Source organism: Hippoglossus stenolepis, chromosome 8 (genome assembly GCF_022539355.2).
Source record: "Hippoglossus stenolepis isolate QCI-W04-F060 chromosome 8, HSTE1.2, whole genome shotgun sequence".
Lineage (NCBI taxonomy): Eukaryota > Metazoa > Chordata > Actinopteri > Pleuronectiformes > Pleuronectidae > Hippoglossus > Hippoglossus stenolepis.
The window spans coordinates 12,880,183-12,894,744 of NC_061490.1; the positions used below are offsets into that span (position 1 = coordinate 12,880,183).

The 14,562-nt window shown below is 41.7% G+C and overlaps 1 protein-coding gene across 7 annotated transcripts in view; it reads right to left on the reverse strand.

The window, feature by feature from the left end:
* ptprub (protein tyrosine phosphatase receptor type Ub) overlaps nt 1–14,562 on the reverse strand; it is a 160,989-nt gene that overhangs the window by 77,244 nt on the left and 69,183 nt on the right. For all 7 annotated transcript variants that reach the window (XM_035163526.2, XM_035163525.2, XM_035163523.2 and 4 more), the window contains exon 3: nt 528–799. In XM_035163526.2, coding sequence (XP_035019417.1) covers nt 528–799 — 272 coding nt within the window. The remainder of the gene's footprint in view (nt 1–527; nt 800–14,562) is intronic.

A 14,562-nucleotide genomic window follows, 5' to 3' on the forward strand; every position in this document is an offset into this window, starting at 1 on the left:
CAGACCACACCACAGGAGGCTCCCACTTCTACATCTACACCCCAGTAAGATGCCTGTCAATGTCTTTCTTTTGTTAGTGCACAATGATATGTCATGCAGATAGGCTGAATTGGCTGAACATGCTGTGCACAGGCCTCAGTGGGTGAAATCTCTACCAGGCATGACCATGTGAAACCGGGTTTGGGCCCTCGAGCGCTAACGCTGGCTACACTCACAAGGGGATTGATGCTAATTACATTGCAAATGCAAGTAATTAACACTGGATTCACCTTCAGGCTAAAATGAGTGGTGATCAACACAGCCTCCCTGTGTAACATTTCTCAGCTGTACAAGGCGCCGGTCGATTTGCTGTGCAAATCTTCATCACAAACATGAAAAATCCTTTTACTGTTCCAATCCTCAATATCTGGTTTCATTAACATATAATGTGATCGAAGTAAAACTACTGTAAGCCAGCAGAGTTAACAAGACGCCAACAGAAACACCATCAAGTGTAAGAATGAGAGTGACAATGACAAAGCTCATACCTGGTATTCATTAGGCCAGAAGGTGCTGACAGCCAGCTCAACCTGATGCCACTGCTTTCCATGAGACCCGGACGTGTTCCACACTGAACTTCCGACCGGACCGCCGTTGACTCGCACATACGCCCTGAGGCCCCCGGGACTGTGGCCATCGCGACTGTACAGGAAGTAGCTGAACTGGACGCAGTGCGTGTCATTTTCACTCAGGGACTGCAGCAGCAGCTGAGCACGATGACCCACGGCATGCTGGGAGGAGTTCACCAACATGTAAGATCCTGAAAGGGACAGAAGAAATGCATCAGTTATTCATTGTATTCCATGTATTTTAAAGTGTCTGAGGCTTGGTTGCATATTTTAACTGAGATCTGGTTCTAAGAGCCTAAGAACACTGATTTCATTTATTAATTTGAAAAAATTATAATTATTCTTATTCAGACGAGCTGTCATACGGACTATGAGTCAGAGGCAGACATCAGCGACAAGTTGAGGTAGCGAGGCATGCATTTTAAAAAGTTAACAGGCGGCTAAAGTGTCGAATCATTTTGAATTGAAAGTCTAAAGCAGGCAAAGTTTTCTTGGGTAACAACTAACTTCTGGTCAGTATTTTTCTTTTCAAATGAATGCATTATACATTTTTATTGTACTTTGCACTGTGTGAGCCATTGAAGGAAAACTGGGACATAACTGAATGCAGATGTGCACTTTGTGGTATACATTAGATTTACATATCGAAGAAGACCATCAGGAGATACTTATACAACCTGATTATTGAGTTAGAGAAATTCCATATGTGGTGCTTAAGTTTAACTTGAAAGATAGAAAATGTAAATGAATTGCTTAGGGATAAAATAGACTAGGATTAATGCAGTGAAAAAAAGAGCAACATGCATTGCAGGTAAATATACAGCACTAATGACTAGAACTAGGGTTTATCTATACCAAGGTTTTAGGATATTTATAGGCAACTGGTGTATATGAACCACTAAGGGATTTGTGTTAACCAGACTCCAAACCAAGGCACATGTGTCAAAAAGGAACAAAACCACTTTCAGCAAGGTGAATCCACACGAAGTTAAAATTAACGTTTTCTTCCGCAACTCGCTGCTGTGTGTGTAGGTGGTTGATAACAGGAGAAGAAATGTGCACTGTTGTATAAAAGAGACACAGTTGGCGCTGGCAAAGGCACTAGTCTTTGTAAATACTGGAGCGAGTGGCAGAAAAGAAACCAATGCCACTTTTCCGTCTGCAAGTTGATGCCTATATAGGTAGGAAATGAGATTTACAACAACAGAAAAAACTCTAATCAGGATAACATAACCTGATTGCCCTTTGCCTAGCATCTGTCCTGCCTTGTGTCTGTGCCCGCTAACATGATTAGCCCAACAATGTTGGGAGACCTTCCTGTGTACTCACAGAATCAAGTGTGTTGTCTTTGTACTCCAAGGTCTTTCTGTTCTCAGTCAGAAAAGAACCCGGGAGACCAGACAGTCACAGCCTGGGCGCCAGGTGTCCAGAAGACATGTTTTTCTCCACTCAGATGAAATGGCATGTGAACACTGCACTACCAGGTGGGGAAGAATTCCAGGCACAGTCTGCGCCTCTAAATTGGGAAACATCCCCTACAAAGTCATCCCACCTTCTGAATAACTCATCATTCTAAACGTGCTGTATGAGTTATTAATACTGAACTCGTATGTGTCCTTCAGGACTCCTTTTAATAGACAAAGCTCGAAACCAGACACCTGCAGCCGTCTGGTTCTATACCACAAACACTACAATTTACTGAGAAAACACAAATTGCTTCCTTAAGTACAACTCAGACAAAACACTTAAAATCCCAGGCTCTTTTGCATAATGAGACTGAAATTCACGACCCTCAACCCTGAGCTATAAAGAAAGTTAAAGTGAGGACCACAGAGAAGTGGGGAGGATCATTATCCGGAGGTTAAGAGAGCGGCCTCGGTTGCAAAGCCCTGCAGTCCACTGTCAAAAGCCCCAGATGTGTGTCGTGGGCTGTGGATCTCAGCACTCTCATTTTGCTTCACTTAATTAGATCTTTCAGAATGTGTCGCCTCTCCTGCAACCTCCGGGCCCACAGGGGACTAATAAAATAATAGCAGAGGGCTGAAGAGCTGCAGCTGCACTGTCCTCACTGCTGCTTATATCCTGGATGTGCGTCCTTTGTTGTATCTGTGCATAACCCCTTTCTGTTGACTCTGCAAGTTACGATAGCGCCATGTGAGGACACACAGACCAGTTGCTCTGCTGCCCTTTAGCCCTCATTTGAGATTCTGATCAAAAGTAGGTGAAGTCATGTATTTAATACGATACTGTATTGTAACATTGTGATAAATTAAATTTTGGTCCTCAGCACAAAGGGTAGTAATCAAGGAATATTAAAGAATAAAATTGTTGTGTATTGTAAAAGCAATGGGGAAAGAGGATTTTTTTTCTTTGCATTTCATCTAATTTATTTTCACATTACAAGCAAGATGTGGTTATGGTTTAGTTTACATCTATACGTTTATAACATTTTAATTTATAAAACGTAAAAAAACAAATGGTGAAAAACACCCATTTTTGGAAGCTCAAGGTTCTTGAATTGTGTGTTCTGCCTCTGAATTCCAAAGTCATTTTTTTTCTTTTGTGATATCAGCAAAAATGCATTTATTTATGGTAAAATGGTTGTTGTTGTTTCACAATACTTTTCAGCTCTTGATTTTTTTTCACTTTTGCGAACTTTTATATTTTTAACAGCAAAATATAAACAAAACAAAATAGGATATATAATAAAAAGAGAGCCTTGGACAAGACAATAAATATTTTTCTCATATAATTTCATCCAAAGGCTCATTTGCGTATATGAAAAGAGATGCGTCAGTTTCAAACGATGTACCCACTTGACGATGTTAAGCAATACATCCACTAGAGGGCAGTGCAGTGTCAAGAGTTACTGATGACAACACACATGGCGACAGTTGGGATTGTGATAATTTACCTCACAAGAAATATGCAAAAGCAGCCATGTCCTAAATGACATTGGTCCAACTTTCCAACTTCTTAAGTCCTGCCACACTGCCCCCTGGGTTGTCCGTATCCGTAAGCTTTCAGAAGATGTGCACAAATATGGATGAAATGAACGTAGAGTACGGACAGAAGGCTCTGTTCATCTAACGTAAAGCTTAAATTAGCCTTAAGCTGACATAGGAGAGGACAGGAGAAAGAAATCTTCCATGTATGCATTGTGAGGCATGACGGTGTATTTTAGGAGATGATGGTGCAAAGAAAAGTCTTTCGGCTCTGGCCCTCTGCCCAGCACTCTCCACCATGACTACAAAGTAAAGAGGCACAGCATGATTGCAGGCACTGTAGAAGCACAGAAGCGGCAAAGGAGGAATAAAACCTTCTCAATTTCCTCTAAGTAAATGACATGTCAAGACAAACGTGGAGACAGAAAGAAGAAGACCTTGCTTGGGTCAAAGTGTCACCTGTGAATTGGTGCAACACAGGATCACTGATGGACTAGTCAATATTAACCTTGAGGCCTGTCAACTTAACTTTTACCTTGAGATGGGGACACAATGACTAACATCTTTAAAAGGAGCTGAAGAGATAAAGAAGTTGTTACATTCGACTAAGTCATTTTCTGGAAGTAAAGAAGAGGTCAGAGTGACAGTCGCCGCCTGGCCCACACAAAGCTGTGTCTGCCACTGCTCTCTGCAATAGAAATCCTTGGGAAGTGCTTCTCAACTTGAATCATCAAGTCCTCGAATGTACATTTCGTCTGTAGCCTTCATTGTGTCATTAGCACTTAAGCCTTCAAGTGTTGGAGCAGGAGAGTTCTGAGAGTCTTCATGTTCTTCCACCTGAAGTAATTTCAGCAGTCTGCGAAACACGGTGTTCAATTACCCTTTAAAGTTACAGTTCCATCAGGCTTTATTTGAAAAATGCATTTATCAGTAAAATAACATTGTGCTGCCCTTTTTAATGCATTTACAAGTGTACGCGATGTCCCCATGTGGACTGATGTAACCAACTTCAGTTCTTTGCTCAAGGTCCTCACTTACTCATTTTTAGATTAACATTCACATGTCTGCATTATCGCCAGGTCACTTTACCCCCCTGTCAAATAAAATATAGGCTAATGAATATTAATATCGGCTTCTTGATTATTCTTAGAATTATTAAATATTAAATAATTTGTATTCATTTATATTCATGATTTCTATCATATTATACAATTACATTCTGTGTTGAATCATTTAAAAAAAGACAATGACTTTCAATGCCATATAAAAGATTTGATTTCACTGACCGTTGGAATGTCATTATCATTAGTTTCCCAGGGAGCACAAAAGCCATATGAATAGAACGTGTGCTAAACAACTGCAACTGTATTTGATATATACTTATTGTAAGTCGCTTTGGATAAAAGCGTCAGCTAAATGAAATGTAATGTAATGTAATATATTTCATTATTGATCATATATGTTGAACCAGAAGCATTCTTATTAATTTCTCCAAAAGAAAAAAAAAAAGACCAGCCTAAAGTCTAAGGCTACTGGAAAAGAAGAAAAAGAAATGCAGCAATTTAAAAGTGTGAGCCCTGTGCTTGGTGATTCTCTGCCAGCTTCTGCACAGCGGGATGTAGTGAAGTTAGTTTCAGCTGTGGTGCACCTGAGGCCATCAGGTTCAAGTGATTACTGAATATGGACGACCTGGTTGAGTCCCTGCTCAGCTCTTTTGCTGGTAAAGCATGAAGACACAGCGCGTTCTTAACAGGGCCTAGTTGACCCACATGCTGCTTGAGGTTTAGCACGGGTCTAAACTGTTTTTTTCATTGCTAATAAGTTGACTATTAAATGCTTATCCATGTGTGTGATACATTTAAATTTCTGTAGCATTTACTTATTTGGGATAAAACAGGGCAGAATTCATTTAGAGGAGTTTTGACAGGGGTTTCGGTTTGACATTGTTCTTACTATTTCAGGAAAATTTAATCTGGTAAACCTAATTAATGGACTAATTAAAGACCTCTAAAGAGTCTTTAAAGTTCATAACGAGACGAAACTGTTTTATAACACTGCAAAGAAAAGTTAGAGCTGCGTAAACGCCCCCGTCTCAGCTGGAAAATAACAGACTGATGGCGTTGTTGGGGTCAACTTGTCAGGTGTCTGGTTTCAGTGAATGTTGTTTTAAGAAATTTGCTAATTTATGTAGGGTATGAGTTCATGGTTTGTGTTAATATGCCCTAGCAGCTTCGGTGCATGGCATCATTGAATTTAATTGTGTTCTGGTGCTGATGCTAAGTTGCTTTTATGACGAGTCCAACAGCAGAATATCTCTTGCAAAAATGTGTAACCATGGCAACAATATGGCATAACCCTAACCTTGACCCTCAGGAGAAGTCAATGCTTTCGAGAGCAAGACATTTTCTTAATTTCCTCCGCAAAGAATAACCGGGAAGAGAGCGTTCATTTTTCCTTTTAAATTTCTACTATAAGAACCATCACCATAATCACGTGTTCAGCTTTGACGGAGATATGCACCTGACTGAGTACCATTCTACCAACTGTCTTCACTCGTTTTCTTAGGATATTTTCATTATTTTACTTCCTCTTCTGTTTATCTTGTTTACATAATTAATAAAAGGTGAATCCTGGAAAATAAATTAGACTAATCAGATTAAAAAAATGTATGCTCATGCATGTCCCCCCACACACACACACACACACACACACACACACACACACACACACACACACACACACACACACACACACACACACACACACACACACACACACACACACACACACACACACACACACACACACACACACACACGAGACAGCATCTTTCATGAATTACACTCCAAAGCACCGTGAAATCTGATAAAGTCGCATCCATCCATCGATGCCCCTCCCAAGGGCAAAAGAACAACCACAACAAGATTAGGAACGATCCAGCACATCGTAATTCATACAGAGCACTAGTGGACTACAACCTGGTCACAGGCTGGAGGTGACACTATCTGTGGTGAGCCACAGCACATGAGCAGAGGAAAGGAGGACAATGGGGTGTGGTTTGGGTTTAGCAGCATTGATACACTCTGGTAAGATAACAAACAGAATGAGGAAAACACAAAGAGGCTAAGTAGAAATAATTTTTTTTCCTGTTTATTCTCTTCTTGCTCTCTGTTTGACCCATCAAGCAAACCTTTGTTCCTCTGACATCCAAGGCCAGAGTCTCAAATTCACTAGAAACAGCAGCGGCCAGAGGTCTGAATATAATGGGATCAATGGCTGTGTTAGGGTTTAAGATACGTCCTTGGTGCTGCTTGCTGTGCCATTGCTGTTAGTCTGAACCCCGACCGGCTCTCATCACATTGGCCTTGATGCTTGTCTTTTCACCAGATGCCTTCATTCCTGCCCTGTGCTCTGTTCTGAGGAGGTCATGTGGGATTTCACACTCAATATCTGAGGGTTGGATGATTCCCCAACTGTTTACTTGCTGCTATCCGCAATAACCTTCAGCTCAAATAAAGTAAATAAATAAAGTGCTAAAACCTGGGAAAGAGCGGTGCTCTGGCCATATTATCAACATTTTTCTGATTTCTGATTTCTGATTTCCTCTCTCTCTCTCTCTCTCTCTCTCTCTCTCTCTCTCTCTCTCTCTCTCTCTCTCTCTCTCTCTCTCTCTCTCTCTCTCTCTCTCTCTCTCTCTCTCTCTCTCTCTCTCTCTCTCTCTCTCTCTCTCTCTCTCTCTCTCTCTGAGAAAAACCTGCTTTCAAAAGTAGAAGTAGAAGACACTGCAAACACTAACATAAACACACAGACATCTATTGTGTTATTGTGTGACAGCATTCAGATGCTGAGGTTGAGCTAATTCTCAAAAAATTGCTTCGACTAAACATACAGCAAATCTATTTTTCATCATTTCTCCTACAGTCCCTGAATGTAAATTATATGTTTATTTACTTAAACAGAATTCTTCTTAAATATTAAATCTCCTTTAATCAACAGGCATAGTCCCCAGAACTGTAATAGAAATACAATTTAAGTTAAATTAATGAATATTGGTCAGTGTTTTTGCTACAAATAGTTAAAATAATATGATAAATAACAATTTTATAAAATATTTAAATAAGCTACTTATGAAAACCCCATATCAACACACATATCAACAGCACTGAGTCCATTCATTGATAAATGGATGTGCAAGTATAATATTGTTAGAGTTAAAATAAAAATAAAATACATTAAAACAATCTGTTGTTAGCAAGATAAATAAAATGTGGCTACGATGAAAAAACATCTGATGGCACCAAAAGCAGAAAATATAATCTGCATTTAAATTGTAGGTGTTATTTCTAGACTCAAAAAAACCCTCACATAGAGTTAATATGGGAGTTATTTTCAACACAGCCTGAAATAGTGTGCGTTTTTCAGAAGTTGTGTTGCATGATAATTGGCAGTAACCATCCAAAACATTGGGACAAATAGACCGCTGCAAATAAAGTGTGTTCATCTTCCTTATTCCTCCTTTTTTTTTTTCCTCATGCGACCACTCATCCGCCTCTCTTCCTGGGTAAATCCGGCAGTTGATCCCTAACTGCCCCGAGGACATTTCAAAAGGTCGGCGCGAGCAGACTGTTGAGGAAAACGTACCTTGCCTATCCCCTCCCTCTCCCTGGAAAGAAGACAACAACACTTGCTGACGTGGTCTTATCTTTCTCAAATGCTGGAAGGCACAAGCGTTTTTTTCCCACAATAGCACTGCTCGAACATCAGTCCTGAGCTGGCCCTGCACTCCCTCACTCTCCATTTCTACCCTGTGTGCACCAGGCTGTCCCCCCAGAGGCGCGGGTAATGGTCTACCGGACCTCGACTTGAGGCAATAAAGACCTGCAGAGAAAAATCAGTCACCGCTCATGCCCAGAATGAGAGGATAAAATGAAGTTAAAAAGAGGAATTGAGGAGTTGTTAAGAGTGTAGACAAAAGAAAAACAGAGGAAGAAAGGTTAAGAGTGCCCTGTGGCTGCATAAAGCCGAATTCAATACCTTCCATTCTGTCACCTCTTGGTCTGTTTCTGCATTTTAAATCAGGACTTTGGAGAACAATGGAGTCATGAAATGAGGACATAGATGACTGAGATTGCGTTGAAGACCTCCAAACTGTGCACAGATGAAAAGCAATAAGTTGATGAAGTGAACACTGTTCCATTATTAACAACTAGAAATGAAAGACAGAGGAGATGTCATTTGAAAATGATCTCTGGTCGATAAAAAAAAATACCAAAGCCGGAGGGGCAGATTGTTTCAAAGACGAGAAAATGTCAATACCTACTGTTCTGTTCACTGCTTTGAATATTTTAAAGTTTTAGAAGAGAGAGGGACAGAGCGAGAGAGAGAGAGAGAGGGAGAGAGACGCTGTTTGATGGATGACGGCGGTGATAATGAAAAATGATATGAATGGGCGAGAACGAGTATGACAGAGGTGGAGCTGTGAATGATAGACTGAGCTGGGGGTGAAAATGAGATTAGGTTCTGCACTTCAGGTGGTGTGTCAGCCTTGGCAATGGAAAACCTGTCAGTCCCTCGTGACCTGATGCAAAGCTGCTAGGCCGCTCCATTGATCCAGCTGCAATGGAGACGGCTCCACAGTGTGTTTGGTTAGTGTCAATGTCAGGTGTAAGATTTCTGAATAAAATAATACATTCATACTGGATTTGTTTGCTCTACATACAAGGAGTAATAGACAAGGGGTTCAGGTGGTAGCACAGGTGGTAGCTGTACCAGGTAAGCGGTTTGATTCTCCGGGTTCCTCAAACCCATGCAGCCACTGGGGACTCTCAAGCCCGTGTGTTTTCTTAGAGCTGGTCTTTGCTCGGATGAAACGGGAGGGTTGTATCAGGATCAGCGTACTGTGGCTCAGGATGGAGAGCGGCTGATCAGACTAACCAGAAGGTCAGTGGTTTGATCCCTGGCTCCTCCATTCCGCTTGCCAAAGTGTCCTTGGGCAAGACACTGAATCCCAAATTGACCTTGACTGCTGTGTCGGCAGTTTGTGAGTGATGTGTGATCAAAAAAGTGATGCACATACAGTAGATGCTTTGCATGGATGTGCGTGTCAATGGTTGACTGACAAAACTGGGCTGTAAAGTGCTTTGATTGGACATGAAGACAAGAAACGTGCTATATAATCACAGACAATGAATCAGTGTCATTTTGCGTCCTAATAATTAATTATTATTATCATCTGTTATAATAATAATAATAATTATAGGATTGCATACATCTGCATCCTCTGCTCACACACAAACTGCTGCACACAAATAGATTATGTATAATTGAGTTGATTAGCTCCAGTGACTGTTGAGCAATCACAAAGAAATCAGTTCTAGTGGTGCCACGATAAAGCTCACAAATTGTTTTATTCCACCCTCTGCAATAACAAAAGAACAAAAAAAGCCTAATCAAGAGTATTGTTGAGGCCCCTCCATCTCTTAGAATTTCTGATGTTTTAGGAGCAAAACTGTCAACTAAACCATATGCAAGGCCTAATAAGAACTTCTCATTTTGGAAATAATAGTGGGACTCACTTACTTCCAAGGATTAACTAAATTATTTCCTCTGCGGGTATTAACGAGTGTGGCACCAGCTGTCGATCCGTACCACAGCCAGACTGGTGTCTGCTGCAGTCCGGAAAAAAACCTAAAGGAAATCCTTCACACATGGGACCAAATCTTGACCATATGACAGAAATTAGTGAGTCATTAAAAGAGATTAGTGCAACTTTAACGGCCAGAAATGCAAATGAATGGAATCATTTGAAGATTCTGTTTTAATGCAATATGGACCGTTAAAGCCCAAAAGAGTCGCTCAAAACTGAGCAGTGACACACAGCAATGAACTGAGACTTTGCCATTTGGTCCAAGTAGTGATTTTGTAGAGGAGAGTTTACTCCAAATTTAGCAGGTATACGCAGGTATTGTTTTTAAACGCAGGTTAATCTAACAAGGCAATGGACTCCTTTTCTATTGCCAGTAGAGGAGTTTGAAACTGGCCAGAAACTGAGAAGTTCTCGCACCTCGCTGTCTAGCCAATGTTGCATGTTGCTCAATATGAGGAAACAAAACGTCGCTTTGAAGTTCAGATCGCATCGCACAGGAAAAGGTCTAGACTGCCCAAATAAATTATAGATGAAGATAAATAGGTGCGTTCACCAGGGTGTACGATTTCCAGAGTCATTTGACATGGGAGTGAATGCCGATTGTATCTATTCCCATTGCAGTCAAACGCCAGATGTTAGTGGGTGTTGGATATTGTAACATTCAGTTATTTGAGTACAAAACACAGTGAAAAAAAATATGACTAAACATTGCTCCTAGCTTAACGTTGCAATTCACATAGTGTAACAAGTACATCAGGGAGTTCACACTTGACCTCAACTCCTCACTGAGTTTACAGGAGCTGGCTACCTGCAGAGTCCACACAAACACAGCAGGCTTTTGTAACACAGCGAGGATAGATCACCCCTGGGGCTCTGAAGGTTGGTCAGGGATGTAATCAACCATGTGGTCGGGCTATAACCTCTATCACAGACACACAAACAAGATAACCAAGAGGCCCTGATTAATTTTGTCTCCATTTGGTCTGAAAAAGAAAAAAAGTATCTCACCCACGAGCCATGCATCACTATTAGCAGCCTGGTCAAAGTGCAGGCCCACGCTGCTGCTCGGCAGAATTAACATGTCAGAATCTCCTCCAGGCCAGCGAGAAATTGAGATAGAGACTGGCGTCATAAATGAGCTGCATGAGGAAGAGAAGTGGTTGTAACTGAGCTCTATTCCTTTGGCACTTTGCATCTCTTATCATATCTCTGCTTTGTTGGTTGCTCTGCTCTCTGGTTTGTTTTTGAGCAGGATCAAGCAAAAACTGCTCGACCGATTCCCATTAAAGTTTACGGAGGGGTGGTGTACGACCGAAGAAAGAACACATGTAATTTTGGAGTGGACTCGGATGACTACGCGGATGCAAGAATTGTTTTAAAATGTCTTTACATGGTGAGATAGGGTGTTAGCCTTGGCGGACGGGTGCACTGTCCAAACTTCCTTCGAGTTAATATTTGAGTGCAGCCGCATTTTACCCAAGAGAAAACAAACCGAACCCTACCTGAGCCCAATGCAGTTAATGTAAGCTGAGTTTGCATTACTCTGTACACAGACACACTCAATATAGTCGAACATCGAATATCGTTTCAAAATTTTTGTCTGAACCCAGGACAACCTTAGGTCGAGTATCCCAACTCTAGTTTACATCTATACAATGTTACTGTAAGTGAATTAAATGCATGGTGTCTGAAGGACAGGTGTAGTATCCCAGTCTGACCATCTGAAAAAGGACACAGTCTGACATGTGGAGAAGGAACCTGGGACCATGTTGTCGTCCTCCCTGCAGCTGGGGTTCCAGGGTGTAACAGAAATCCATAAACCTCGCCCACCCCCACCTCAGCGTCACTTTATCAGCCGGTCATCCCCGTCAGAGAACACATCACACGGCTCTGAAAAACATGCTTTCTCCTTATAACACAATTAGCCTTGAGCTTTCATAACAGCAAATACAATACTGATAAGTGCAGCACTTCACTGCAGGTTCATAGGTCTTTTTATATCGCCATTCATCATGATCAATAGATATAGATAGTCTTCCCTCCATTAGGCAAGTGAAACACTGTTTATGTATTGGTTAAATTGCTCAGATACAATGAGAGCGGATGCTTGAACAGTCTATCATTAGAAAACCCAGGATCCACTAGAGTTTGAGAAAAAAGAAAAAGGTTACATGCTGTCGTAGTGACACAGAATCGTCTCGTGTATCTGTCCTCACTGATTATCCACAAACACAGTCTCATAAATGACCATTTGCATAACATCTAATTAAATGAACGTTGAGCATATGTTCGAATGTAACTCAGGTGCAACATCCCGGCACGAGACAAAACACATATGGCTCTGCAAGGCTATGTCCTAAATATGCCTCCTACAGGGCATTCATGGGTTCCTGTGTGAAGCTCGCCTCTTTAGTGTCACTGCAGCATCCAGGCCTTGAGGACCCAGTTAGCTGCTCCCCAAAGCCGTATACTGCCTGGACCGAGAAGAGACAACACATTGTCCTCAGGCATGATGGTGCAACTTCATGCTAAACGGAAAATTTCTTCTCCATTTCGAACGAGTTTAGGTGTAAGGCTCCACGTAGAAATTCATCTGACCTTCTCTGCTGGGATTCTTAAAATATTATCTTGGCCTCAGCCTTGACCTACTCTTTGTTCTGCCTCCCAATACTCCAGGAGGGAGATAAAATAGAATGAATTAATAGGGCTCTGTTAATTCATTACCTGCATGCCCCTTCTAACTGAAAAGCTAAATTTAACATCGCTGGAATGGAAAGACAACCTGTCTGACATGTTTCCCACCCTTATGATATATTTCTGGGTCATTTTTAGCCCCCAAAGCACTAAAGTGGATTAAAAAGTAGAGAGAATGAATGAATGAGTCAATAAATAAATGAATAAATTGATGTATACATCATTTTTCTTCAGGTTGGCACATCAAATCATACCAAGTAATGAGACCTGAAATAGGAATGTTTCTCATTGGACACAGGGCAGAGACAGAGAAAGCTTTGTGTCTGTGACATTCCGAGCAGGAGAAGACAATCAAGCGATGCAGGCTAGTCTTCTGATTAGATTTTCATTAGCTCCTTGTTATCAGTGACTGATCCCATTAACATGTCAGCATGGCGACATGCCCTCGTGGTAAACCGAGAGGCTTCCAGGGATGGAGGGCGCAACTGCATCACAACACACACGCCACGGTTTGGTCATCTGTCCTGATACGACGCTAATGAGCCCGTCACAAGAGAAAATGAGTGGCAGTTGGCAAACGCCGACATGCATGACAATTATTTATCTTAAAAGATAAACATAACTGTCACGCTATATGTACTTGAAAGATATTTGTAGTTTCTAAAGCTCGACTCAAAGTCAACATTGTAGTAATTTAATTGCGTGGCTCCAGGCGCACTATATCCCCGGATATTAGAGTCAACAGTGATAAATCAGCATAACAAGCCATTCAAGCAAAACAACCCTATATCCAATCTGCTCGTTTTCTCTCTGCACAGTCGCACGCAAACACGCACACACGCACACCTAATCTTGAAATTCGTGTCACAGTGGTGTCAACAGATGCAGCTTAAATGGCCTTCAGCATGCTTTTCAGTAATTACCCGGTTTGTTTGAAAAAAAAAAAGCCTACACCAGTGCCATCAGCAAAGTTGTCCACCCACACTATCCCTCCCAAAACATTAAAGTCCCAATAAACCCTGCCAGCTTTCTCCCTGGTGGATGTTAACACAGTTGCAGCGCTCCAACAATGACAAAGCGTCTCTCCGGCGCTCCAGATTTGTATTGTAGGAGCCCATTCACCACGTCCGCTGACATTGTGTCGCATTTATTAGGTGGCACTGACTGAGGGAAAAGGCGCGAACAATGGCGTTGCCGTGTGGCGGCGGGAAACTGTATAGAAAGAGCGACTGTGTCCACCGCGTCACGGGAGAAGTGCGGAGGCTGATGGATGGACAGGTGCCAGGCTCAGCCCAGGACGAGGCCACAGTCTAGTGTGGGAGAGATAAATCTGAGAGAGACACTGATAGGCCACAGAGTCATCATAATGACAGGCAGGCTGGAGCCAAAGGCAGGAGGCTGCAGTTCCGCCCCTCCCAGAGGTGTAATGTGCTCGTGATTAACTGTCAATCCCCCCCTGTTTGGTGCACAGAAGCTCTATCTCAGTAAGAACAACTCATCATCGTGACAACCACCGCAGCCCTGACCTTGGCCCTGACCAAGAATGCAGCAGACAATTTTACAGAGGTAAAGTAAGCAATTAATAAAGAGTATTTAGAAATTCATTTAGTCCTTTTAATCTGCGAATGATGCCTGCATATCAATTTGTTTGAAAGACAAAGAAGTCGCA